This window comes from Bipolaris maydis (assembly GCF_028858645.1).
Source record: "Bipolaris maydis strain C4 unplaced genomic scaffold PSV08scaffold_13, whole genome shotgun sequence".
Lineage (NCBI taxonomy): Eukaryota > Fungi > Ascomycota > Dothideomycetes > Pleosporales > Pleosporaceae > Bipolaris > Bipolaris maydis.
In genome coordinates, this window is record NW_027093869.1 from 812,068 (window position 1) to 838,332 (window position 26,265).

Genomic DNA, 26,265 nt, shown 5'->3' on the forward strand with positions numbered 1-26,265 from the left:
AAACATCAGTGCACATCCAATCGTATGTCTTTCTCAAGGCCGCAGCTTGGCCTGGGCCATAATCGCTATACCGGCCACTTTTTTACTTCACCTCTTTACAACAATATGGGGCCATGTCAGCTGCCGCCGAAGCTTCTCATCCCTTCCCACCGCCGAGGCCATGTGCTCATGACAAATCTTTTGAAGAAATTCCCAGCAAACCATTTCTAATAATCTGCGAGCATGTGGGCAGGCGCAATCTCCTGGATCACACATTGGCCAAGCATCCTTCATTTGAGAGATCTATGCATGCCTCAAAGCTTGCCCCCGCCATTCTCACCCACACACCGAGCCTGTCTATCAGCCTTTAGAGTACTGGCACTCAATCAAAAGCTGTATTACATATGCCCCTGGAGCTTTGGCTGTGTGTTGCTGACCATCTGAAGCACCATGATGCCTTGTTCGTGATGTTTACTTTGGAGACAAGTTCGTCAAACCCCTGACGCCAGATACGAGGAACAGATAAAAGTTTTGTGGTGGGTGGACGAGGAATAAGGCATAATCATGTGGCATGCAACTGTATGGTCAGAGGCTGTACATGTTATCAAGAAACGCACGTCAACACCAAACTGCGCAAGAATGAAATTTGAATTTTTATAACACAACGCCAACCATGAATGAGGGAATATATTTACTGGAATACCAAAAAATTCCGTTTGCAGATGGCAAAGTGATTTATTGCGACTCTGTCGTTCCAGTCAAGGTACCCGATGTTTGTACATCCGTATGAGATACTGCTGGCAGTTTGTCTCTACGAATACTAGCATGAACCAGAGTTACGTTGTGCTCTGACATCTTGCAAGTACTGAATAAGTTGATTATCCGACCACAAGTTGAAGGGATAAAACTGGTAACCCAGTGAGGAGAAATCCTCCCGATCAATGACACTCTGGTTCCGTTCACCCCATGGTGGCAACTTCTTCATGCAAATATCAAGACTCCATACCCTTACCATCAGGCTCTCGACATTTTTGTTGGGATATGAAGGCAATCTGGCCGTCACCAAGTACTCTGGGATGACATTGTGGTCAGAGTTGCCAACCCTTCGTACTACACCAATTGCGACATTGGGATCTGAACTGTATTGATTGGTCTTCAGTCGCTGAACCTGGCGACCAAGTTCCAACAAATTCTCTAGCTCTAGTTTGTATTCGAATGTCGCACGGCTGCCTGTGCTCTTCAGGTGATCCTGAAACCGATCGAGCTGGTATCGAGGGCCGGCGGGTAGCGATGGCATAGAGCGGGGATTTGCATAGCCGTCCTCGATATCACTGCTGACAAGTATGGGGTCTTCCTTACTTCCGGAATGTGCAAAATGAGAAGAGACCGGGTGCGAATGCGTGTTTTTCTGGTGGTGGCGCTCCGGTGAGCAGGGCGACTGTTTGCGGGGACGACTATCCTCAGTCGAATCTGGTGACGAATCAGCCCTATACCGAGCAAATTTGCTGCAAATCCTAGCCTGAGCTTACCATTCATCGGTGGAACCATAGCTGATGCGTCAATATGGGGCTTGTGTGGGCGCCAGTCGCCAATCTTGTCTTTGACACTCCAGGTACTTCGCCAGTCAGCCCGAGCGCGGTTGTTAAGCTCTTCAATAGCAAGGTGTTGTTCTTGCGTCTCCAGTTCTGAAATATAGCTCACAAGACCATTGAGGGTGCCTAAGTCGACATCTTGAGGTTTGTTGGCGTGGTGCCTCATCAAACGATCGTGATGTACCAAAAATCCAGCTTTTTTTGCGGCCCACTTCAAGTGGTCTACGTTGTTAATGCGTATTTCATACGGACTTAGACCCAGGTTTCGATAGACATCAAAATTCTCCATGCCCGGGCCACCGTATTCTTCAGAAATGCCAACCATATTGCTCGAGTGGGGCGAATGAGTGAGTGTCTTCGAGAAGCCAATAGGATGAGCGCAACGGACCCAATTTAGGGCTGCACGGGTGAAGGGAGTTAGAAGAAAACTAGTAAAAGAGATCGTTAGGCAGCAAGTTTGGGAATGGAGAAAAGCTACTCTATGAGTTGTAGAGCTTGAAAGGCCTGGTGAACCGCAATCGATATAAGTGGGGCCTGCAAACCAGTGAGAGAAGATAACAGAGTCGCGTCGAAGTGAAAGCCAAGATTTGATGCTAGCTTCTCGACTAGCTCTTACGAATACTAATTAAGACAAGGGCAGCTGCGGAAAAATGGCGATTGCGTGATAACTGCGATGCCAATCTCATGTCTCTTTACGGTCTGGTACGACGCTTTCTTACCATGGTTGATAGAAGTCACATATTCGATATTATCAGACTCAGTAGTGCACCATAATCAGCAATCCAGGTTAAGTATATTACCTCGTATAGGCGGTGACGGATGGTTTCAACATCACCTTTCAAGAGTCCTTTCGCATTGTCTATCCTAGGGACAAGGGATCGACTCACATTCTGTTAAGCATGGATCCAACATCTGTGGTTAAGATTTCCTGTTTTTAGCGATTATGTTAGTTCTCTTCCTATCTGTCCAGTGTTAAGCATACGATGAATCTGTACAGTAATGAACTGTACAGGCAAACGTACTGGTCTTCTCTATTGATAAGTTCCAAATCGTGTAGTAACAAGGATTGATATATGACACCAAATTTGGTTTCCGCCGTTCCCGCGCGTTGTTTTGGCGTGACTTTGCCCACGACATAGCCCGATGAGGATGAAGGACGAGCAGTGTGATATTGACGAGCGATAATAATAACTGGACAAATAATATGGTATATCTTTCTTATAGTATCCGAAATTGTCTGGTGGCTGCCTTTCAGACACATAGGGTGCCAAAACGTAAGAAAGTGTAGTTATAATACCGGTGGAAGAACCTCACATAACTGAAATACATGAATGAAATCCTGTGGAAAATACATGTGATACAAAGTAGCAGTAGGCATGAATTGATCTCGAATGCTTTGAATGCAGGAACAACCCACGATCCCATTGATTGTTCGTATCTACGAACGTTCACATGTGCTATTCATGCTCCTTCTTTTCCTAATATCTCATTATGAACGCAACCTTATCATCTGCCCCAGACTACCCCCCTCCACACCACCAGTGAATCAAACAGACTAATGGATCGAACGTATTTAGCATCCAGGCAGTAGAATGCACGGTTATACAAGCGGTGGTGGGCGATTTCCCTCCCAGTTCCGTAAGCACTAGCAGTATCAATAATAAGCAAGAAAGAGTGGGCAGCAAGATTGCTAGCTTACGTTGGGGCCCATGGAGAACTTCAAGCATCTTCTTCTAAGTTCTGCTTGTCATTTCCGACCAGCTCACTCTTCGCGAGGGGAAGATCGAGATCGAGGTTATCAGGACATTCTGCCTGGGCATCTGCTTGGCCTTACTATCACGCGATATGTCCCCGGCCCCTCCAGGTACATACCTTCATTGTTGAAACTTGAATCACCTTCTATTTTCTTAGATTCCGTGGCGGCAGCTACCTTGCTGATACGGGAAGTTTGTTTGGGACTTTTTCTAACGGGTTTAAGAACCTCGCAGAGTATTTTACACAAGAGGTCGGCCCATTCGATAGCGACGGAGGTCGACGTGGTACCAGAAAAGGTAGCAAGTTTCTCAAAGTCAACCTATCCTTGGTATTAGCTTCATGTATGGAAGCATAGTGTTGTAGCGAGTGAAAAAAGACATACCTGGAGAGAGCCACCCTTTGGAGACATGAACGCATAAACCAGAATTTCTAGATCACGCTTCGTGAATCGGTCGACAGGGTTTTTGGTAAGAGTAGTGTTGTCGTTGCTGCTCATATTGTCGTTGCGCAGGTTGATTTGTTTGAAGTGTTCCTTGTGAAAGGAAGAAAGGTGTAGAGGCTTCGGGTGGACAACAAATGGTAGATTTAGAGCTAGCGGAGATTTACTAGTGTGATAATGAACGTGAGCACTGAAACGTGAATGTAAAGGGACTAGCTGCTCACGACCGCTCAATGCCACCCGACGTCAACGTCCAAGACGGTGTTCCTTGATGGTATCCCTTCATTTGACAAGAGACCGGTGAAAGCCCAAAGATACCTTGATGCGAGGAAATCTAAATTTTTCTAAAAACTCATCAAATTGTCCTGCAATAGCTGGTTACTATAAACTAAATCCCGCATCGTAGAAGTCTAAGAGAAGTTGTGCAGTAAAGGTTCAGCAGATTGTGGGTGTGATGATACAATCCACGTTACTATTTGCAGTGCCTTAGATTTCTCTCTCTGTGAGTAAAGATATTGGTTAGCGACAGGGATGCCAAGGTATCGTAAGTTGTGGTAGGTTGTATCAAATGCTGGTCTTACAGGATTTTAATGCTATGTATCTATCAAGACAAGATCAGGATAGCGACAGATTCAGTTACCACAGGTAATGGGGAATGGCAACAGTCGGGTCTAATGCGTTCTCTGCCTGAACGCAGGTATCGCAATCACTGCTCAAGGGGTCTGTGGACTTTTCCGACAATATTGCAACATTTGGTTTTTTTCGCAACGGGAAGTGGCAGAAGGCAAACTAGAACATAATAGTACGCGACCAAGGCTGAATGGTAATCTAGCTGCGAGATGGTCGCATTATTGTACAAGTAACCCTCATGTTCCCATCATCCCGCATTCATACCCTGTGTCAACATGCCTCCGTACTTGTTCCCTCATATCCCAGTATAATCCTTCATGCGTCCCACCATGGCCCGTCGTCCGACTCCTCCTTGTTATCTTCCTCAGGCCCACTGCCATCTTGTTCATAGAAGTCGTTGTCGTTGTGCGGCGAACGGTCGTCAGCGGGGGCGGCGTCGTCGTCGTGAGAATTATCGGCGGTTATCTGGTAGGCCGTGTTCAAGTCGCCAACGGTGTTGTATGTGCCGTATGGGTTTCGCGTACAGACGAAGGTGCGTTCGTATTTGTCGTGCAGTTCGTTGAAGAGACCTGCTGTCTGGATGCGGTACTCTTTCCATGTGAGTCCGTCATCTTCGCACGGATCGTCGCGTGCGGCGCGCACTACCAACAAGTGTTCAAGAGCGTTCAGGATGTCAGCGGCGATCTGCGTGCCAACATTACTGTACTGTGCCATCTGGGTGAGAGCGTAGCGTTCCTGCTCGTTGAGCGCCTCCCATGCCTCTACTGGGATATTGGCAGTCTGCTCCGTACCGTTGCAGTGTGCGTCGATTGCGTCTATGGTCCGCATAGTGAGGAGCCGCTCACGTTTGTCTGTTTTGTATGGGCTGTCGCGCAGCCAGTCTGCAAATAGGTGTGCTTCGTCTGGCATATCATCGTCGTCAATATTGTCGAGGGTGTTGGCGAAAGCTTTGCTTTCAAACGCGTCGTTGTCAAACGGGTGGTTGCTGGGCGCATTTAAGAAGGATAGGAAGCCTGGGCCGAGCTTTCCTTCGATTTGCGAGAACGATTTCTCACTTGGACTGCGGGGGGCGGAAAACGCTGATGAATCGTCTGCGAAGAAAAAGGCCTAGGAGGGGGGCAGCGCCTCAGACTGTGCATCGTCGGTTTGTTCCTTTGACTCCTCTGCGTGTGGCTTGGTCACAGTCTCGTCGGCGTCGGCTTGCTGGTTTCCCCATGCATCTGTGCCGGTCTACTGGTCATTCCAAGTGCCAGTGGTCGTTTCATGTATTGGTGTCGGCCTGCTGGAGGGTTAAGATTAGCCAACCATCGGCGTCGACCGGGCCTTGAGTTGCTGCGGTGTTTGACTCGGTGAAGACATTCAAATCGGGTTTGATTTCTTCCATGCGCGCGACGATCTTGAGGTCAACTGCATCATGGTCTGAGTCCTCATAGAGGACGTCGGCAATCGTGGATGGCTTCACATATACTCGTACTTCGCCTTCTTCGCCCAGGCCCACAGCCTTCATGGCCGTCTGATATGGCTCCATGCCTCGGATCTCTGCGAGCTCTAGGAGTCTAATCCACTTGTTCTTGTTCATGTGGCGGATGGCTTTTGTCAAGGGGTATGACTGCTTGACGTCTGAGTTAGGAGCGGCATACTCAGTGGTTGGTCCGACAAGCTGGCATGAGGTGCGAGCCCACGTGTTGGCAACAACGGTCCTTCCGAGGTAAGGTGCTGTTGGAGATCTCCATGTCGGTAAGTATGTTTTCATTATCGATGTTCTGCGTCGTTGACTCCGCCGGTATTGGTGGCGATCGATGGACAGCGATGTCCTGTCTTGAGTCGGGGTCGCAGCCGTCCTTCTGTGGCTCCGCTAACCGTTTTCCGTTTTGTGGTTCACGGCGACGTCTTGCTCGTCGTTTCGCAAAGCGTCGTCTTCTTCGTGAGCATCGACGAGGGTTTCATCAGAAAATTCGCAGTCATTGTACTGGTCCAGCAGATCCATCATGAACGCGACGCGCTTCTGACCGTATGACCTGGGGCGGGGAGACCTGTCTGGGCAGTCCAAGTCCTTGTGCTTTCCGCCGCAATGCTGACATAGATACGCCAACGGCCGTTCCGTGCGGTTGCTCGCGATCGCCTTGAGTGCGGGTCGAAGAGGCTCCGGCAGTGTCTTCGCGTTGGTGGTTCGAGGTTGTGGAGCGGGGCGATAGGTCGAGGGCTGGTCTTGTCGTCGACATGCAAACTCTTGTGCGGCAACTCACAACTGGCCGGTGGCCTGTCGCCGCTGTTGCTCGAACATGCGTTGTGCGGAGTATTCCTTCTGGTAACAAAGGCTGACAAAGTCTTCCATCGTCATGTATGGGTCGATGGTGACCGCGTTTTGGAGAGTAGGGTCAAGGTCACCCCGGATCTTCTGGATGAGGAGAAGCTCATCCGGTCCCTCAAAGCCAGCGTCGTACAGCAATGTCTCTTTGCGCGTGATGTATTGACGGACGTCGAGTGACTCGTGTTCGAATGAATGTTTGCATCGGTTAGCTTCGTCTTCCGCAAGCATCGCGTCTTTTTGGAAGGGGTGGCGTAGCGCGATGATCCATTCGTCAATGTCGGTCGTCATGCGGCTAAGCTGGCTGTCGGACAACAATGTATACCAGTCCATAGCATCGCCCTTCATGCACAGTGGTAAGACTTCCAACACTCGCTGGTATCCGTACAATCGAACGTGTTGGGGTGGATCGTAAGGTAGCGTCGAACTGGGAGGGTGGGGATGAAGGTGGTTGTTGATGCAGGTCAGAGGGGACTCTTAGACTTTGTATCGAATCTCGTGCAAACGACCCTGGTGGTTCCTACATATGATCTTCGTAGTCGGTACCTTCTCGGAGGGCTCCGCTGCTGATTCCTCCGCCGGGCTTGGTTGGGGTAAGCGCGGTTCCGAGAAATGCTCCGGTCCGCTCTGGTTGGCCGTTTCTTCGTCTGTAAGTAGATCATGGTGTGGGGCACCTCCACGCTTGCGTTAGTTGCTGCCGTATGGGACCTGGTAGCACCGCGCTTGCCCTTTCGCGTGTTCCGTTTATCTACACGATTCGATGGTGCAGTCGAAGAAGCTGAGGACGCTCCGGTAGGCCGGCGTCCAAAGCTGTTGCGATGTTCGTGGCTCGTGTGGATTCCGTTGGGGATCGATGCGAAGCATCAGCTCTCGTGAACTGATGGTTGGCATTGAGTCGTTCGTGGGTGAGTGTTAGGTGCCATCAACTCGCAGATTTGACAGGTTACACTGTAGACAGGTTTTTTCCTTTCGGCAGAGTCTGACGGGGGCCTGCTTTGGGCTGGTTGTCCGGACTGGTTGTCCGGGCTGGTCCTTGACGGTGCCGCGGTTTCGATGGCGATCGCGCAATGCGTTCGGCGACGCTACGCAATGTAGGCCGAGAGGGAGGGGGCCGCCGCGCAATACAGATCGAAGCTGGAGCAGCTACCAGATGTCACGGCTGGGACGGCCACCAAAAAACGGACGGTATATCAAAACAGTATGGTACAAGTCTATCTATCCCGGAGGTGGGCCAAGTGCAGAATCTTAGCCAAGGCGCTATACCCAAATAAGGTGAGTCACGGCAGCGCCATAACAGTTTTGTCTGATAAGACCGCAATGCATATCTATACGGGGGCTTTGGTGGTCTAGTTCTAACAGTGCAAGAAGCATCTGAGGGGACTTGTTGTGCTGTGTGTGGTTGCTACTCGCCAATGCTGCCCATTATACTACAGGTGCTTTGCCATTTTTGCTTAGCATGCTAGTTCAGCTCAATAGAGGTCCTTGCCAGTAGGAGCGGGCATCTCCCCAGGTCATTTGCCAGTTGAGCGTGGTCATACCAATCTTCTTGGTGTGTAGACGAGGTGAAAGTTTATTCGCAAATTCTACGAGCTCTCCAATACTATTAAGTAAAACGTGTGACTGTGGGCAAACTAAGCGATTGATATGGGCGAAAAGCTGGACGAGCAATTTAGCAGTTTAGTTTGGTGTGTAACTGAAGAAGCGAGCAAAATAGATAGAAGATGTAAAGAGACAGAAGACTCGTCTTCAACTGAAATCTGAAGGCATATTTTACGTAGCTGCAAACGATGTTTTTTGAAATGACATGATAAAGTCTGTTTTAGGCGCGCATTCAGGAACAGACACAAGGTAGAGTCGACCAGATACCATTCCTCGCGAATCGATGGCTGACTCAAGACAGACGGAGAGTATTAAGACATGTATCAACGAGCCAGCGACAGGAACATATTTAGTGAGACTTCTAAGTACATAACATCCCTAACAGCCTCAGAAGGAGAGGATCTGCCAACAACTAGCTAAACACCGCGACCTCAAATTACTAAAACACCCTAGCTATCTGTCCTGCTCAAGTGCCACGTAGAAGGCGCAGCGCCAATCTCGCAATGCACAAAATAACTAGGCATCTTGGCCACCAGCTCCCACAATCAGGATACAAGCCCTTGCTATCACGGCTTCGCCTTGAAGACAACCTTCTCTTCGGAAAAGTACAATATCCTTTTGCGTACACAAACCAGAAGGGTGCATCTGCTCTGCCTAAGTTGCCGAGAAAGTGTTCTAAGCGCTGGCATGATATCTGCAAGCTTTTCCGTGGGCGAGTCAAACTCCTCGGCATCAACATCAAAGCTGAGATGCAAGGTATTCAACTGGTCCGGGATATTCATGGGAATGAACTCGCTATCTCTGTGATTGTCCACCACATGTCTAATCGCATCGACATTCAAGCCCTGAATTTCCAATTCCTTGACATTGGGAGGGACTGACCGCTTAAGCTGCTGTAAATCCAGATCCGGGCCGACGTCGGGCAGCAGCCACTGGTGGATTCCAAAGTAGGTGACGGTCTCAAGCCGATGTGCGTTGGGTGGGATAATGGTTGCAAGATCGAAATCATCTCCCTTATAGCGGAAAGTCAGGACAAGAGTTTTGATTTTTAGGGCAGTTTGGAAAACAGTGTCAAAAAAGTTGCTGGACTCATCATCAGAGAACAGACCGTCATCCCGGATGCAAATTTCCTCAAGGTTTGGTGGAGCGCCGGTCCTTAGGAGCTCAGTGATCTGACTCGCACCGTTGAAGCCCCCACGTATGTGGATCGAACGAAGACTGGTAGCATCGGATGTCTGGAGACCAGGGACACCAAACACAGGTTCTGTACCAGGTCTAGTGACTACGACTTCTGTCAGGGTAGATACTAGGGGGACGAAGGCGTTTTGGTGGGAAAGTGTTATCTCCAGACGCTGCAAGTGTGCAAAGGGTTGATGTCCATGTGCTAAGCCGGTGGAGTAGGTGGAATGAAACAGGTCGAAGAACATAGCCGCCTCCTGGAAACGAGACATGTCCAGCTGTAATACCTCCAAGTTTTCCGCCTTGAAAATAATCCATGCCAGGCAGGCGCTCAAGTATCCTGTTTCCGACATCCAGGCTAGAAGCCACTTCTTCTTAGTGTCCTTTGGAAGAATAACGGCATCTGGTGTTGAAGGAGAAGTGGCTCGCAGCTGTATCAAGGATTCGGTCAAGTGTCGCGCCTCATCTGAGTCCTCGTAAGACAGTTCGTGCACGTCGCCGCTCTCCAAGACAGCGGCGTTAATCTCGATTGCTCTAGTGACTGAAGTAAAGAAGGGATATCGCTGTAGAAAGCGAACCAAACTTAGGACCTTTGGCGAAGTCTGATACACCAGCTTGATTGCTTTGTATAGCGCTTCTTCGGCCTCAAACAGGTTCTTCGAAGCTTGTACGAAGGCGGCTACATCGGGTTGCGGTAGGTATCTAGTCACCTCTAGGGCCAATTCAATAGGGAGACGATCAATATATGACATGTTGGATGATTGTAGAAAGAGTAAAGAGGTGAGAGATGAGCACGAAGCGGGCCAAGGGCAGCGGTACGTGGTGGCGCAAGAAAGAAAGCTCGAAGAAGACAGACGGAAGGTATAAAGTTGAAATTGGCGGGTGTGAAAATTTTTTGCGGGGGTTGAGTTTGCTGCGAGGGTTGAGTTTGCTGATGAGTTGTTGGTGAATGGTGAAGGGAGGGTTTGTAGGCTGAATGGGGATTAGCGGCCAGCTCCCAGAGAAATGGTGAATGCGGATTTGAACATGATTGGGGTCTATTGCAGTGACGTAGTTGCCATCTTTTAGGTCGATATGCAGGTACACACTCGCATGGTGGTGTGCAAGAAGATTTCTGTCGTGCGGTGGAAGCAGTAGCTCCACAGAAGCCGCATAGAGATTGCGGTCATGTTGCGCCCAAGCCTTCTTGCTCGAAACCAAGTCTTGCGATGGACACGTTTTTCAGTGACTCTGTTGCATGGGTGTCATACTTGGGATTGATAGTCCGACTGGAGCGCCTGTTGGAACAGAGTCTAATAGGCCGGGTTGAGCAGTATGACTTACTTTGCAGCGCCTGTAAAGTAGCGATGCAAAGCATTTGAAAGCTACCCATGCGAGGCGCGTCAACATTAGTTGCCGGTGGCAGGCTTAACTTGATCAGATAAGTTAGCGGCCGGCAAAGTGATTTATGGAGAGATCGCGAGCCTCTCTTAACCACAAAATTTAAGTGAAAGTAGCTTGCTGCGATGTACAGATAAGGCCGGATACCTCTGGGGTTATGGATTTTATCTGGCGCGTGCCGGCAGCGTTGTGAGGGAGGTACACGCAAATTGAGATGCATAGCAGGACTGCTTTAATCACAATTATGAATGCAAATGCACCATCTGCTGTCCATGGTGGAGAATATATAAGGAGGAAGTTTCTGTCAGAATCTGAGACATGTGTGTGTGGAGAGACTCGCTGCCAATTTGTACTTCTTTGCGTGCTTCGCTGAAGCTATTACAGCCTCATTCATCAGCTTTTCTCTTACCTTTCTTAACTATGAGACAGTAATATCTTCAAAAAGGTGCTCTCTATTGCGTCTTGTTATAACCGTGGCTTATTCCATGCACACCGCCTTTGGGTATTGCGCATGTCAATGAAGAGACGCCTCCCTCTTACCTCGCTGTTACCTCGGAGTGACTTCAATAGTGTTTGAATTAGATGCCTGTTTTCCGTTTAGTATGCGTGACAAGAATTTAGCATACTACAAGATAAGTGTAAATGCAACTCCAGCTGCATATTACAATCAGTCCCTACAGGGGGTTGTCGTATGAGAAGAAACGCGATTTGGTTGGCTCTAAGAAGCTCTGCGCTGATTGGCATGTCAAGGATTCAGGAATCTCCGTTTTTGGATAGTACGTACGTACTAGCGTCTAATCACGTGACGAACACCGGAATCTCCGCCAGCCAAAACAGCTAAACCAGCTAGATCAGCTATTATTATTATTATTATTGTTGATTAACGTCCTGTCTCAGCCGGTGGGCTATATAAGACGTGCAGGCTGGGCCTACAGGTAACTACGTAGTGCTATCAATTTGGTGTAGGTGGGGGAGAGGTCATCTAAATACAGGTGAGGCTCGTAGCCTAAGCTAGATCAGCTAGAATAGCTAGAAAAGTACAAAAAAATCTACTCTCCGTAGGAGCCGACAGAGGCAAAGAGCGCGCCCCCCAGGTGCGCCTTGAATCCTAAGTCTGTAGTAGTAGTAGTTTTAATAGCCCGGCTGGCGATGCTGAACTTTGAGCTCAAGCTGTACCCCCCCCCTCCCCCTCCTTCAGCACCGCCAGCCGGGCTGTTAAAACTACAGATTTTTCGTTAGTGATAGTAAGCCGCAAGTAGAGTACTCTGTATTCGTTGATTTAAAATGAGCAGTTAGCATCCGACCACAGTTGATATTAAAGTAAAGTGGGCCAAGCGAGGATGAATAAGGCATCAAGGAATCTGGCTGAGGAAATGTGGCGATAACCTCAAAGCAGGGGAGGGTGAAGGATAGGTGGCATCTGGTGACACATACTTATGTCACCTCGCAAAAGACTGTTTGCGCGTCGTACTCCAACAACGCGTCAACACCAGGAGCTCAATGTTTTTCAATACCACACAACTTCGTCGACATGCAATCGTTGTACAGAGATTTCGCACAGTAGAGTACCGGGCGAGATGTGAACCAAATAAAGCGCAACGCATGTATATTTTGGTCCAAGCGGAGGATGGTTGTGATGGTGCGGAAATCGTCCGTCGCGAGGCGGGTCCACTAACTCTATGAGATAGTAAGTAACGCGCATCCCTTTCGTACTGGAACAACCAGTGTGGCGAAACACTGTTCCCAAGCAAGTAGATGGGAGGCAGACAAACTATGGAAACACATTTATAATCTCCTGATTCGCCATTATTATTTAAAACAGAGCCTTTAATGTATGGTAGAGGCTAAACGTCCATTTCCATTAGCATGTGAAGCACGCTGGTTATAGTTTCTTGCCCATCTTACATTTCATCATTTTTACTAGAGGTGCTCTCAGGCGACTTGTTTGTTGTGCCTGGCTGCGCTGGCATATTGATCCACTCGCCACCGTTGGTCCTGGTTTAAGGCACTATTCACAGTGAGCTTAGATCTTACACACTAAGGAGCAGGTACAGTAGTATGTGCGATCTATCCTACGCAGAGCAATGCTGGACAAGCTGTAGTGACGTTGCGGTTGATCAGCTGCTGCAAGAGAGAAACATGGGGTTTATCCGGTTCACCCCACCACCTGCATGTCAAGGCTAACTTTCAATAGTACTGCAAGTGACTGTTAGGTGTGAATATGTTCAAAGTATGAAGTGAGATTGACATTGATCAAGGCTAAAGACACCACGTGCTTATTGGCTACTGGTCAACGACCCTAACCCTGGTGAGTAATGGGCGATCGAAATCGAAGTTTCAAACCCATTTGTTAAGGAACTATACGCTTTTTACAGCAGGTTCGTAGTTTGTATAAAGTACGTGCAATTCGTAGAATGACTGAAGTAGCTAACTGCAACTCTGACTTGCAGGCGCATGGCCCTTGAACCTGGGGTTCCTCACCACCCAATGAACGTCACACTACTGTCCAATGCTATTCTCTCCTGTCCTATTCTTGTTTTCATGGTAATACGTCTACCCTGTATACAACATCCTCGTCCAAACTTTCCCACTTAATCTGGTGCCCAATCACCGTCTCCGCGTCTCTGTTCTCTACGAGTGTGTCCCTCGATAGAGTTTTGAATTGTTGACGTCTGAGTGTGTTAACCTCAATATCTGAGTCTGGGTTGTAGAGAATGTACGCATGGCAAGCGTCCGCCAATTGCCCAATGCGATATATGCGAAACAGGACCTGGTCTTGCTTGGCCTGTCGGTCTTGAGGTTCCATGAGGACAAGGAAATTTGCTTCGGTGAGTGTGACAGCTTCGGCGTAGGCCATGGAGATGACCATGATCCGGGAGCCATGGGGATCCCGCCATTGCCTCAGTCGGTCTTTGCGTGTCCTCTCATCCATGTTGCCATACAACGCGAGCACGTTACCATCACCAAATCTTTTTTTCAGCGCAAAGTACGTCGTAAGCTGAGTAATTGGCTTGTATGCTGCCACCAAAGCCTTGGCAGGGAGTTCCTTTGGCTCATGAGAAGTCTCTGTCGGGCTCCTATACTTTGGATTTGGACGTACCGAGTCCAGGGCCTCTTTGCAAATGCCGAAAACTTGCTCTAACTTGGCACTCTCTGCAGTGAGCATATCCACATACTTCCTCATCGGAGCCGTATCTTCTTGACGGAACTGAGACTGGATTTCCTTCTGCAAGCAATCTGACTCGTCCTCACCACTGCCCGCCATTAGCTCGGCCTTGTAGTTTGCTTGTCCAGGGTACGAGGCAAAGCCAGCCATGTCGTTGCGAGTAAAGGTGTATTTGGCAGGGCTCTCGGAGTCGGGTTTGACACGCCTCTTTGCTGCTTCAGATATAATGTTTGCCCAGTTTGGATTCCTGCAGGGCCGAATTTTGGGTTCAAAGCTACCTGGAAGGCGCGAAATCCGCTTTCCCCATGGGTCTCGTGTCTCGAGCGTTCGTCGCAGCATGAAGGTGGAAATGATGTCGGCACCCACTTTAATCAGTGTATTGTATGCGTCCGTCTTCATCAATTCTTCAAACTCTTGCTTCTTTGCACGTTCGGATATCCTTTTCCAGTTACGAGCCATGAGTTCGCCGTTACATACCTTGCCAGTCCTGGAGTCCACCATTTTCCCAATCTCTTCGTACTCTGATCTTTTCCACTGGCCTTCGCTGGTCTTTATTGAGGAAGGTGTTATGCTCTTATTCCAGTTGTTCATGCCTCTGAGGGCCTTCGTGATGAGTATGAGAATCTCGCTTAGACCGTTCTCCATAGGTGTACCCGACAATGCCCATGACTTCCATTGGTATCCACGGTTGGTCTCGCGCATTTTGTCATACAGCTTGCTGAACTGTGTAAACTCTCCTTTACTGTTGTGAAACTCGTCAAATATCGTGCGGCCCCATACCATACAGTAATCGCTGAGGGGGAGGTTTCCCCGGTCAGGCTGGAGTTTACGGTTCTTATGAATGGACCGTGTTAATTGGACGGCCATCTTACAGAAAGGTTTCCAGATACGAGTAGTGAGAGAGTGCTCACCGCAGAGTAGGATGAATCGGCCTGAAGTCGGAGAAGGTCGGTCAGCGGTTGCCCGGGGGTGGTCCTGCACCATCTTTCCAAGTTTCCAAGGAACTATCTCGCTCAAGATTTCCTTGTTGATTGTGTATTCGTGAGCTGGAACATTCTTGTTGTGCTCTTGGAGCAACAGATTTGCGTCAACCTTAACCCTGGCTTCAACCCATTCGTCCTCCTGCAAAGGCTTCATATCTTCAATTGGTTCTTTGTCCATGGCGCAGATACGTAACGGATGCGGAACGCTCGAGTTGCACCACTTCGATTTCAAGAGACCCATTGAGCGAGCTTCAGCCTTCCATGCCTCAATTGCTTTCCCAGAGCCGCTCGCAAGCGTTGGGGCCAGGCGAGGTACTGTGTTGTAAATGGAAGACTGCGGATTGCAAAAGCAAGTGAATGGATATTTGCCTTGTGATGGACAATCCAGACTGAGGTCAGACCCCGAGGCGTCAGGAGGTATATGGCCGCTTGGGTTTTCTTCCCGGTCAAGCCACATGAGTAGATGTATGTGGCCAACAAGGATGATACCCAAGCAGACTCTAGTCTTGCCAAGACCCATCATATTCCCAAAGACGAACCCGTTGCGGTCGGAGAGTTCGGTCTGGTACAGCTGGTATACTTCAGCAAGCTGGTAAGGGAACCATTGGCCTAAGATGTCCCACGCGTCGGGGAGTCTTAGTGCCTGGCCTCTTCGGAACATGCCCTTATGAAAGCCAAAAAAGAGCTCGGCCATTTCCCACTCTTCAGCAATGCAGCGCTCCATGGTCTTGCCCTTTTCCTTAACAACGTCCTCTCGAACACTGTATACATACTGTATTAGCATACAACGCAAGTGTCTCAAAACAATCACTTACCGTGCATGCAAGAAACGAACCTCCACATCTCTATCTTCTTTCTCTTCGCGTTTCCTACGCTGATTCTCGCTCTCCGAGTCGCTATCATCGGTGTCTTCAGGCCCTTTTGCTTTCATGTTACCCTGGCTCTCCTTAGCCCTTTGGCGAAAGGTAGCAACTTCTTCGGCAAGAGTCCTGCTTTGCTTCTCATAGCGACTCGCACTGTCGGATGTGATCTGGCTTGCTGACAACGACCGCATCGGTGGTTCTAGTGAGGGTGGTGGCGTTGCATTATGCGAAGCCGCCAGACGATCGCTATGCTCTACTGGCTTTTGCTTATTGGACACACGCTTGTGACATGTATCTTTACCATCTCCGTCCAAGCCAGCTAGAATGCGTCAGTGTCAATCTTTCTTAAACAGAATTTTTGTCAATGATCATACCCTTGCGCTTCTGTCCCCTCAATGTCTTTGGCACAAGTTCAAGTTGAAGCGCTTTAAAGTTGTTGCTCCTGATCTGGTATAGCACCGCAGATTTCAGATCTTCATCGTCCTGAATCTCCACATGGCCAATATCGCTCTTGAAATCGTCGATGACCTTATCATGCAACCCATGGGCAGTGTGCGGATCATAGATGTTGTACAGCTCGTTGACATTGTGCAAGTCCCATTTGGGCTTAGACAGCTCGTGCATGAGCTTGTTGAACGACACCATAAGAAGCTTGGGCTCGGTTCCATAGACATTGTTCTTCCGCAGCTCATCTTGCGCCAGTTCATCAAGTATGTCGCTCAAGGGGAATCTGATAGTTTTATCCGGGGCGCGAATCTGGACGACGACACTTTCAAGTGGGAGCGGGTGTTTGAACTGGTCACAACTTGAGTCAAACACTGAGGTTGTCGGATTCGCAGAGGTCACCGATGGAATATGAGCGCTCATCTCAGATGGCTCCGAGTTGCCTGCATCGACTCCAGGTTCGTTTTCTTCCATGAGAGGCGACGATGGCGTGCTTTTTTTGCAGATAGATGCATGTATCAACGGCGTTGAGCTCGCAAGGTGGACAAAGAGGCAGATGGAAAACTTTTCAAATAGCTGTATTGCCACCTGTGCGCTGCTTCCTGTTTGCTTCCCATTCACCATGATGCCCTATGAGCGCCAAGCCCCGCGCCGTGAGTGAGTCAGGATCCATGATCAGCTGGTAAAGATACTGCTGTCAGGGTATGTGTTTGATTTGGATCGCGAGATGCAACAGGTGTGGAACTTCGAGCGCTAGCAGGTAAAATACTGTCACTTGCAGACTAGAAGCTAGCTCGGTGGTGTGGCATACTACGTACTAGTAAGTAAAACAATTCATTTTGCGACTGTTGTTTTACCTGCTTCCAGCTTCCAGCTTCCAGCACACTTCAGAAAAAAAACACAACCAAGGCAGTCAGGCTATAAAACCAAGGCGCCGCATTGAAAGCTAGACGTCTGATGATCGTAGGTAAAGCTTTGCCTTTACCCAGGGATAGTTTCGTGTCACATAGTAACCCCAAAGAATGGGCATAAAGTCAAGCATCTAGCCACCTCGGCTCGCGCAAACAGTGGAACACGAATTACGTCAGCAAAATGTAATGTTCTTTGTTGGTAGTACACGGATTACCGAGCTTCACAATCTAACTACGTACCAACCAATCACCGGTCACTACGCAACCCTCACAACAGTTGAGTTGCCTTACTCTCCAAGTTATACTCTACATGCGCTAGATCACAATGCCGCAGCTTGAAGACCTACCGAACGAACTCAAGCTCCAAGTAATAAGCTACTTGCCGCAACAAGACCTCGCCTCGTTCATGCGGACAAACAGAACTTTCCAATGCCTGGTCCAGCCTATCCTGTACCATAAGATTGAGATATCGCACCAGAATCTTCCACAGCTGCATGGCCTTTGCGGACAGCTGGGAAGATTCGACGAGACCAAAAGAAATAAGATCGGAGACCACGTCTGTCTAATCGAGATCGACACTGACAGACTCGACCTTGGCACCCCATTCCAAATACCCGACTGCGATCGAAAGAAGACGGAGCAATGGATAGACAACTTGCTCATGCCTTACGGGGCAGCCAACTCGGTTACACCTGCTATCCCGTATGATCCAGAAGCTCGAGAAAAATGGCGTGGCGCCTTCTTTGTTCTCAATTCACTGGACGCCCTGCTAGCATACATTGCTGCAAAATCGGCAAATTTGGAGTCTCTGAAACTAGATCTCTCCGGATATTTTCAAACACCCTCAGTCGCTGAGCTACTCTACTACAAGATACGCGCCGACTTGCAGTGCAAACGGGCACCCTTCCCAAAGCTTCGTCACCTCCAGATCGACTCCGTACTGGACATTGATATTCCAGTCTTTGCGTTGTCCGAACTTCGTCAACTACAAATCCGTTTCCTCGACGATGACTCGCCGCTCGAGATTCCTGTTTTTGAGAGCAACAATCTATCGCATTTACACGTCCTTGACCTCTACTATATCAAAGATACAAGTTCAAAAGCGAGGACACTCTTGAGTGACTATCAATTCCCACACCTTACAAAGCTTTGAATCATGGACGGGAACCTGAACATGAACGGCCATTATCACAAGATCCCTGAGGTTGTTCGGGACTATTGTCCGATGTTGGACACACTCGTAACCGATGTCGTGTATGTGGAGAACGCAGATAGCCCACCGCCCACCACCCAGCAGCCAAAGCCATACTCTCTCTCTAGAGTGAATTTCTTTAGGACTCATGTGCTTTTCCCCGCCGACCATAACGGTCACCTTCGCATCGATCGGCTTGGGGGTTTATTGCCGGTCAACGTTCGCCGTGTTGAGATAAGTGGCATTACAATCCAATCAATGCAAGCTATGGTGGAAGCCCATACGGCAGACATAGCTCTGGAGACTCGGCTCCCCGCATACCTTGAGAGTATCCGTCTGATATTCGACTTCGACGTGATAAGCTCTGTCTCGCTTAAGGGCAAACTCCACCTTGTGGAGCCAGTCCTGCATGCCCTCAAGGCTAAACTCAACGCTGAGGGAGTAGCACTAGGCATCAGCCTACGTCGCATTGGCGAACTAGAGGAATTTTACGATGAGCACTATATGGGTGATGAACCTAAAGCAAGTGTATGATCACTAGCTAGACAACTGATTGAGGGCATGGGTTCGACGCATCGAGATATTGGTCGGCGATGTGATGTGATGTGATGCGGGCATGCTCATATGTCGCACCGGAAGGATTGCGTGTGGTCTGGTTATGGCCATTGGGTGGCGATTGCATAGGAGGGCGAGGTGTAGGGCCGTAACGCGGTCGTGGAGTGTTGTTTGGCTCGTCATCATCAGCGTAGCAGAATCCGGGTGCTCACTAGTGCACTTGGTATCTTTGCGAAACAGGCACCACATTTTCGGAAGCTACGAAAATCCTGGGAGTCACTGCGTCATGTTCACCATTTTGAGACAGCTCAACGGTCCTCTTCACCCTTCACCACTCTTCACCACTCTTTACATGGAATCAATTGTATTCAACATGACAACTCCAGACCGCTCCCACGCTATAAGCAGCAAAACTATAAACGCGTCGCTGACTTATTCTGTCCGAGACAGCCAAATTTACGTGTCTACCACACTCGTCCGCTCTGCATACAGTTCCCATCTACCGCCCAGATACATGCACCATGAACTACACTAGTAGATTGTCAGTGGAGATACTCCAAACAATCTTGGGATATGTACCACAGGAACACTTGGGGGCCTTCTTACAAACGAGCCAGTACAACTACAGTTGCAGGGGATACAGCTTGTATCGGCATGTTGACATATCTTATCAGAACCCCCAGCAAATCTTCCATCCTTGTGCCCTGAGTTTCAGTGCCGACTGCATTTCCATGCACGCCCGAAGCTTGTTCATTGATACTTCTCGGCTCAGACTACTACCCCGCAAAACCCCTGAACCTCTCAACGATCTAAAATTAGTTCTTCAATGGGTCGCGAGGCTGTTTCCGGACCCACCAACTGAAAAGAGAACACCAGATATATTGGCTCAGTGTGGACAAGGTCGCAGAGAGTGGATCTATGGTTTCTTCCGGTCAGGCATAAGCACCTTGTTGGTATCCATACTACTAGTCAATAGAACAAACTTGCTCACTCTTTGGGTTGTGGCTGCCAAAGTTTGGTGCCCTCACCATCTAACCGTGGTATCTACTACCATTCGACTAATCTGCCTCACGCCCAACTGCTTGCTACTTGCCGACATTTGATGCTGAGGAGAGGTGATTGGTTCGAGCGGCTAGCCGATTGCCTTGCCACGGTGCGTTCTTTCGCTCTGCCCTATGTCTTGGCATTATGACGTTGCGCACATAGTACTAATACTAAAATACTGTGAGACAGAAGACGAGTTTCTACCTGCTTCAAGTTCAAGACAATCACTCAGGCCCGATCCACGCAAAGGCACCTCGCAACTACCGCAATCTTCACGCAATGAAGAGACGAGCTTCTGATAGCGATATTGAGAAGGCATTGAATCACCGTGCCTGGAGGGGCGCTGGTGCACTTAGCACGTGTACACGAACATGGAAGCCACCGTCGCCAAAGCCAACCTTGTCCAAACAAGCACTATCCTCGATCGACCAACATACCATCCAGCATCTTGCTAAGCATCCCTCCCCCCCGCATATCTTCCACCATACCTCTGAGAATACCTGGGAGTTCATCAGACACTGGCTAGACAACTGTGGGCCTGATTACGAGCCACATACAATGCCTGCTCATACACCTCTAAGCAAACTCGCTATTAAGCGACACAGCTCAAGACACCATCGAAATACCCCAGACACTCAGAGCTCTACTTACACCAAGACACCTTCTCCGCAAACATATCGAAGTCGTAACTTGAAACTTGCCGGCATCTACATTGATAAAGTAGCCGAGCTGCCACCCAAGATCGATAAGTATATACGACATATCCTCGGGATCACGTCATGGGAAGACCGAGTGACGGCCTCGAACCAACTTCAAATGCAGCCACGTTTCAATGAACTAGCAGAGAAATTGATTGCAAAGTCAAAAGAGGACGCCTCTAGGTGTATGCTCGAGGCGGAGTGGCAGACAAACCTAAATTATGTTTTAAGGGCTATCGCCGATATACTAGAAGGTGTAGTCCAAACAAATACGTCTGAGAAAAGTGAGTTTACTATATGTGCTCAAGAAGGGATTAGGAAGTGGAATACTGATTTTTCATTGTAGTTTGGAATGCGGATCTCAAACCAAGGCAGGCATCGCTGGACACGTTACGGAACAAAGCACAGGACGGAACGCAAACCCCCATGTTCGATCCAGCGCAAACCAGTTCTCCACGAATCGATCCAAATCTCACCAGGGTCACCGACTCAGATTATTCTGAATCAACGTCACCACCCTCACACGCGGAATCAGCCGTCACAACCACTAGTACTCCTAGTACTGATGTGGCAAGCGCATTCCATATCAGAACACCAAAACCAGACATTACGGTTGGGCTGGCAGACGAGGCGTTTACACCACAGCAACAGCTGCTGCTTACCTATCACCAGGCAAAAAAGTCAATCTTGAGCGAACCTCACGCGGCTGAGATGGGCATCCGGTTTCCGTTCATGATTGCGGAGACGAAGGGCTGGAGCGAGAAGGGGACTCTTATGAGCGCGCAGAATCAGGCCGCTGTTGGCGGTGCTTGCATGCTAAAGATTCTGAAGGATTTGACTGACTATGCCGCACGTGGCATTGGTCTTCACCCAAAGCAAGAATCGCCACCGACAACACCAGAAGAGCTGTTTCCCACGCTGGCTATATGTTTCTCTGTCGTATCTGAAGGGCCTATCCATGAGCTATGGGTGCATTTCGAGCGCGAAGACGAGTTCCACATGCACAATCTTAATGCGTGGCGCACTACAAAGAGATCTCACGCGGAAGAGTTTGTGAACTGTCTAGGCCGGATAATCGAGTGGGGCAAAGGTGATTTCAAACAGGGCATTGTTCAAAAGCTGGGCTGAGTGCTGGAGGTATAGTAGGACACATAATTGGTTGCGAACAGATGCGATCAGATGCCCTCGTATCACTAGGCAACATCTCTACACCATGCTTTGCTTGGAACCCTATTCATGCTCATGTAGCTATCTATAGTACTCTTGTAGCATTCAATCGGCTTAAGCTCATTTACTTATGATCACGGACTGAGCTATGCCCACGCCCGCCAACTCTTCGCTATGAAATACCTGGTCGCGGCTGATTTCGGCAAACAGCGTTGTGTATGCTACCTAATCTGAACTGTCCCAAGGTTGTTGGCAGAGTCAGCCATGGAACGGGAGACGGCGGTTCTACTATGGCTTCTTGCAAACAGTGCTGGCAAGTGAGCTCTCTAGAATGATATGCGAACCGTATATTAAGTCAGTGCTGTTAACAAAATTATCGCTCTACTTACAGCAAACACCTTCTCTCTGAGTGAAAGTCTTTTTTTACCCCTCCCCGGTGGCACCTACTCGTTCTATGACCCAATTTGACGTTTTGTGCAAGGTCTGTTGTCGATACCGAATGCATATTAATGGTCTTAATGTCTCCAAGCATAAACATCTTCAGTCTAGGCAAGGGAGCGATCATGTTGGTGAGCTCTGCCACAACGACCATAATCATTGCCATGGGCGCAAAGGCGAAAAAGAAGGATCTGCTTTAGCTGTCAAGCAATAAATGACTGAAGAGATAATCGTAAATAACGTATCTGGACCGTGTTCGCTGCATTGTAACCTGGCTTTCTTTGTTGCCTGTAGGTCTTTCATGTTCAAGCAGTCTTGGTGGTAAGCTGTACTGTAAGCAACCTTCTAGACTTGTTATGGCCATCCTGGTCTCGGTTCGTTCACCTCTTATTTGACGCTCTGATTGTTATATCTACAGACGTGCAAGCTTTTTCTGGCTAGGTCCGCAGGCAGCTGCAGAAGGAACTGGACCGAGGATACCCCTGTGGGGTTTGTATTCCCAGTGCTCGGCATATGCCTGGGATGTTGAGAAGGTATGGCCGCATATAGCATGTGGTCAAGGAAAGAGCAAGAAGACGGAAATACACGTGAAAGCAGCAGTACTTCTACATATATCTCTGCCAGCGTCAGCGAGAGACCGATAGATGTATGGGATGACTGGGCCAGCATTGGCACACTTAGATGTAAATAGAGCTGGTTTGCACGCACACACGTGCAAAGAGACGCAGTTTGACTTGCGATGTACAACCATGAACAATAATTTTCCCATTTTCAGAGGCCATACCTGCAACGAGATATGTATACAGACGTGCGAGCCACTAGGAGAACATGGTGTGAGTCGCCCAAAAGCCATGCCTTGACAACCTAGGAGCATTGCCATATTCAACTGTCTTGGATATTGCAGGGTATTTTTCCTTTTGTTTGTGTCGCATATGAGTTGGATGTATGAATGGATGTACGGGTGGTAGTCTGCGTGGGTTCAGAGTCAGCAACTTCTTCTCCTCAGTAGTAGCGACGCGGCCCAAGTCGACGTTGATGACGCGATAGTGACACTCCCACCGTGTTTGGTATCAGCGCACACATTAAGGATTTAGATGCCAAGCAGCGGGAAGGACTGTGTGGAGTTTACAGGTTTTGTTGTTTGTTGGGGCGCTCCGGTGATCTTGTGTGCAGGTGGGATACACATACTATGATCACGTGTGGTCCAGTACTGATGCCAATAGTAACTAACTATAATACTTATATACATAAACTGCGTCAGGTTTGCAGCCTTCTCTATATCAGTGTCCAGCGAAGGAGGCCTCATATTATCCTCGCCTTAATTTAATTTCTATCCTTGGATGCATGCACTAACCAACGCATGAGGAAATGATATTTTTAGAGTGGTGTTGACAACCTTGCTAGCATCACGTAACAACCTATAATACTAGTTGCCTGCACTTCCAGGCTTGGACTATCGATGAAACAGAGCTTGAGTATTCTCTAAAGAGCATATATCTGCTCAAAAATGCATAATAACGCGGGGGATGAACATGACTTTATGGTGTGTGGGCCTGTAAGCTGACAACAGAGTATGGCCGCATTTTCAGGTGATGTACACACATATGTACATACATAATTACATGTGGATCTATAAAACTCAGTCCCAAAGCCAACGGCTGAGCTGATATTAGAGTGCGTGCTGATGTATCCTGGATTTATGTGGAGAAGTAATTATAGACATCCATCGCATCTCATGACTCATTCGATTATAAGCAGAATAGTAAATAAGCATGACCCGTAAACTCCTAGAAATATAGTCACCCATGAAGCGACACCATGAAAGCTATTTGCCTAGCATACTTGGATCATTTTTTGATGTACCCTGGAGAGGTACTAGCACAATTGAGGATTCTCGAGCCGGAGTTGAACCCTTTTATGTGAAGAGAAATCAGAACGCCTTTTAGAGAATGCCGAGAAGTTAGAGAAAAGACCTATCAGCTATAGACCATGTGTACAAAGACACGTAGCTGCAACACTATTGGCAGCGTCAGTTGCATCTAGCGCATTGACTACTTCTGAGTAGGTATCCATGTACGCCTCACTCTCTCAGTGGGACTAGACATCTGTGACATGCATTAGAGACCGAGCGTAAGGGCTTTTATCCTCATTATCCATGTCCCTGTCACTGCTGATGCTAGCACTGCGCGGTGCGTATTTCTGTACAAGAGTGCCAATGAGCTTCACAACCGTGTCGTGGCTTACAAGAGGCTTCAATTTTGGCCATGTTTCGAGGTTGAGGTCGGTGGCCACGGCTTTGATGACTAGTTCCTGAAGACGTTTGGGTGCATTCTGGTCCTTCAGTATGATTTGAAAGATAACTCGTAAACTGTTGTCGTACTGATTCAAGCTGCATTCGAATAAGCTTTGAAGTGCAGTGCAATGACCTAGTTTGCTTTGCAAAAGACCATTGATGATGGTGTATAGCTTGTTCTCGCAGAACTCAACTAGCACTTCGATTCCCCAAAGCCTCGCAAGTTGCAAGGTGTTGTAGAGCTGCGGCAGGTCCTCACAAGAAAGGGCACCTTTGTAGATCCATTGCATCACGAACTGGACTGCATCCTGTTCGAATCCAGGAATCACAATTCGCTTTTGGGCTGCAGCTCGCAAAGGATCCTTCTTGGCTGCTTCAAACTCTTTCTTCTCGATCCTGTGGAGTCGAGCAAACAGCTTCTGGACAATCGCATATACGCTGCGAGGCTTGATGCATGCCAAGCGCGCTCTGATATCGCTGTCATAAGTGGCAGCGGCGAATTTCCTCGTCTTAACATGTTTTGATGTGATTGCATCTTGCGTGGCGACATCGATTAGCTTTCTGATAGCCTCGTGATACGCTGGCAGCGGGTAGCTATCATATGCAGACATTGTTAGAAGTATAAGCTATCAGCACGTCAGTAAGATATGCTTATAATTATCCTGGATTAGTCCCAACGTACCTGCTCTTGGTGACTGCTAGCTTCAGAGTCATCCTCAGTTACCTCTGGGAAGACATGTGCTGCAATCTTGTTGCGAAGAGCATGGGACTGTTCGTACAGTTCCCTTAGCGGCTCTGCCTTGGAGAAGCGCTCTTCGAGTACTCTGCTATGGTGCCGAAGCAGCTCTTCGTGCATCGTAAGTTCAGTAGTAAGATCTTCCCCACAAACAATCGTGACCGGAGTTTGCATGAGCATTCTAGAGCTAGTGTCAGTCACGAAACACTGACAGAAAGTAAGATGCTTACTGATGCGGCTTGAAGTCATTAGGCTCAGCAGTGGAAATCGGCGTGTGCATTGAGTCTTGCTCCATTGTGGAGACGCTGATGGATGATAGTGACGGGGGAAGGTAATGGATAAAAGAGACCAATTGGAGTTGATAGAAGGATTTGCGTCGTCAACATTGAATCTTTGTCCTTTACCTAAAGCTATAGAGTACCCAGCAAGTGTGTAAGAGAAGAGTACATTGAGTGGCGTTTCTTTGAGGTAATCGACAGCTCGTCTCTTACTCGTCAGCAACGCGATTTCGCACAATTCAATTCAGGCCATACTACTGTCAATATGGAAGGAGTAGATTATTGTGTGTGTATGAAGAGGAAAGTGAGCAATATGCGTATGTGAAGTGACTTTGCTATTTCCCTCATGCTAGACTACGTAGTGTGTCTGCTCTGTAATTTTACCTGGACCAAAATTTAGAATACTAAGTTTCTCACCTTCCCGTCACACGTCAAACTTACTCGAACACTCTTTCTGCCCCTCCTAAGTTTCTTTCTCTCTAACCTTTCAGTTTACTCAGGCAGACTTACTGTTCTCTAGGCGCCACTCCTGACTCTTCTTGCTCCAGTCTGCGTATTCGGGCTTCTCTTCTTTAACCCATCTGCTAGTACCCCCACGATTCATGGCTCAAAATTTTAGTGCTGGAGAGCGAAGTC

General features: G+C 48.5%; 10 protein-coding genes across 10 annotated transcripts; 3 read left to right on the forward strand and 7 right to left on the reverse strand.

The window, feature by feature from the left end:
- Positions 1-799: 799 nt before the first annotated feature.
- PSV08DRAFT_186508 (uncharacterized protein) lies at positions 800-1,896 on the reverse strand (the record flags this gene model as incomplete). The annotated part of the gene is made up of 2 exons (XM_066091921.1): positions 800-1,498; positions 1,525-1,896. The coding sequence occupies 2 exons, from the start codon at positions 1,894-1,896 to the stop codon at positions 800-802; spliced, it is 1,071 nt and encodes a 356-aa protein (XP_065948368.1).
- Positions 1,897-3,290: 1,394 nt separating this feature from the next.
- On the reverse strand, positions 3,291-3,822 carry PSV08DRAFT_355111 (uncharacterized protein; the record flags this gene model as incomplete). Its single annotated transcript, XM_066092894.1, has 3 exons — positions 3,291-3,391; positions 3,444-3,645; positions 3,709-3,822. The coding sequence occupies 3 exons, from the start codon at positions 3,820-3,822 to the stop codon at positions 3,291-3,293; spliced, it is 417 nt and encodes a 138-aa protein (XP_065948369.1).
- A 685-nt stretch (positions 3,823-4,507) lies between these two features.
- Positions 4,508-5,677, reverse strand: PSV08DRAFT_326327 (uncharacterized protein). Its single transcript, XM_066092710.1, has one exon. The coding sequence runs from the start codon at positions 5,302-5,304 to the stop codon at positions 4,711-4,713; it is 594 nt and encodes a 197-aa protein (XP_065948370.1). The 5' UTR covers positions 5,305-5,677; the 3' UTR covers positions 4,508-4,710.
- A 921-nt stretch (positions 5,678-6,598) lies between these two features.
- Positions 6,599-7,594, reverse strand: PSV08DRAFT_379953 (uncharacterized protein; the record flags this gene model as incomplete). Its single annotated transcript, XM_014221427.2, has 3 exons — positions 6,599-7,130; positions 7,228-7,344; positions 7,458-7,594. The coding sequence occupies 3 exons, from the start codon at positions 7,592-7,594 to the stop codon at positions 6,638-6,640; spliced, it is 747 nt and encodes a 248-aa protein (XP_014076902.2). The 3' UTR covers positions 6,599-6,637.
- A 1,274-nt stretch (positions 7,595-8,868) lies between these two features.
- Positions 8,869-10,233, reverse strand: PSV08DRAFT_355114 (uncharacterized protein; the record flags this gene model as incomplete). Its single annotated transcript, XM_066092895.1, has 1 exon — positions 8,869-10,233. One exon carries the CDS (start codon positions 10,231-10,233, stop codon positions 8,869-8,871), a length of 1,365 nt encoding a protein of 454 aa, XP_065948371.1.
- Positions 10,234-13,400: 3,167 nt separating this feature from the next.
- PSV08DRAFT_187190 (uncharacterized protein) lies at positions 13,401-15,011 on the reverse strand (the record flags this gene model as incomplete). Its single annotated transcript, XM_066091962.1, has 3 exons — positions 13,401-13,879; positions 14,114-14,345; positions 14,505-15,011. The coding sequence occupies 3 exons, from the start codon at positions 15,009-15,011 to the stop codon at positions 13,401-13,403; spliced, it is 1,218 nt and encodes a 405-aa protein (XP_065948372.1).
- Positions 15,012-17,553: 2,542 nt separating this feature from the next.
- On the forward strand, positions 17,554-18,381 carry PSV08DRAFT_355116 (uncharacterized protein; the record flags this gene model as incomplete). The annotated part of the gene is made up of 1 exon (XM_066092896.1): positions 17,554-18,381. One exon carries the CDS (start codon positions 17,554-17,556, stop codon positions 18,379-18,381), a length of 828 nt encoding a protein of 275 aa, XP_065948373.1.
- A 1,115-nt stretch (positions 18,382-19,496) lies between these two features.
- On the forward strand, positions 19,497-20,078 carry PSV08DRAFT_186974 (uncharacterized protein; the record flags this gene model as incomplete). The annotated part of the gene is made up of 1 exon (XM_066091951.1): positions 19,497-20,078. One exon carries the CDS (start codon positions 19,497-19,499, stop codon positions 20,076-20,078), a length of 582 nt encoding a protein of 193 aa, XP_065948374.1.
- A 499-nt stretch (positions 20,079-20,577) lies between these two features.
- Positions 20,578-21,845, forward strand: PSV08DRAFT_186837 (uncharacterized protein; the record flags this gene model as incomplete). The annotated part of the gene is made up of 2 exons (XM_066091942.1): positions 20,578-21,001; positions 21,064-21,845. 2 exons carry the CDS (start codon positions 20,578-20,580, stop codon positions 21,843-21,845), a joined length of 1,206 nt encoding a protein of 401 aa, XP_065948375.1.
- A 2,574-nt stretch (positions 21,846-24,419) lies between these two features.
- PSV08DRAFT_186341 (uncharacterized protein) lies at positions 24,420-25,600 on the reverse strand (the record flags this gene model as incomplete). The annotated part of the gene is made up of 2 exons (XM_066091913.1): positions 24,420-25,241; positions 25,298-25,600. 2 exons carry the CDS (start codon positions 25,598-25,600, stop codon positions 24,420-24,422), a joined length of 1,125 nt encoding a protein of 374 aa, XP_065948376.1.
- Between the last annotated feature and the right edge of the window lie 665 nt (positions 25,601-26,265).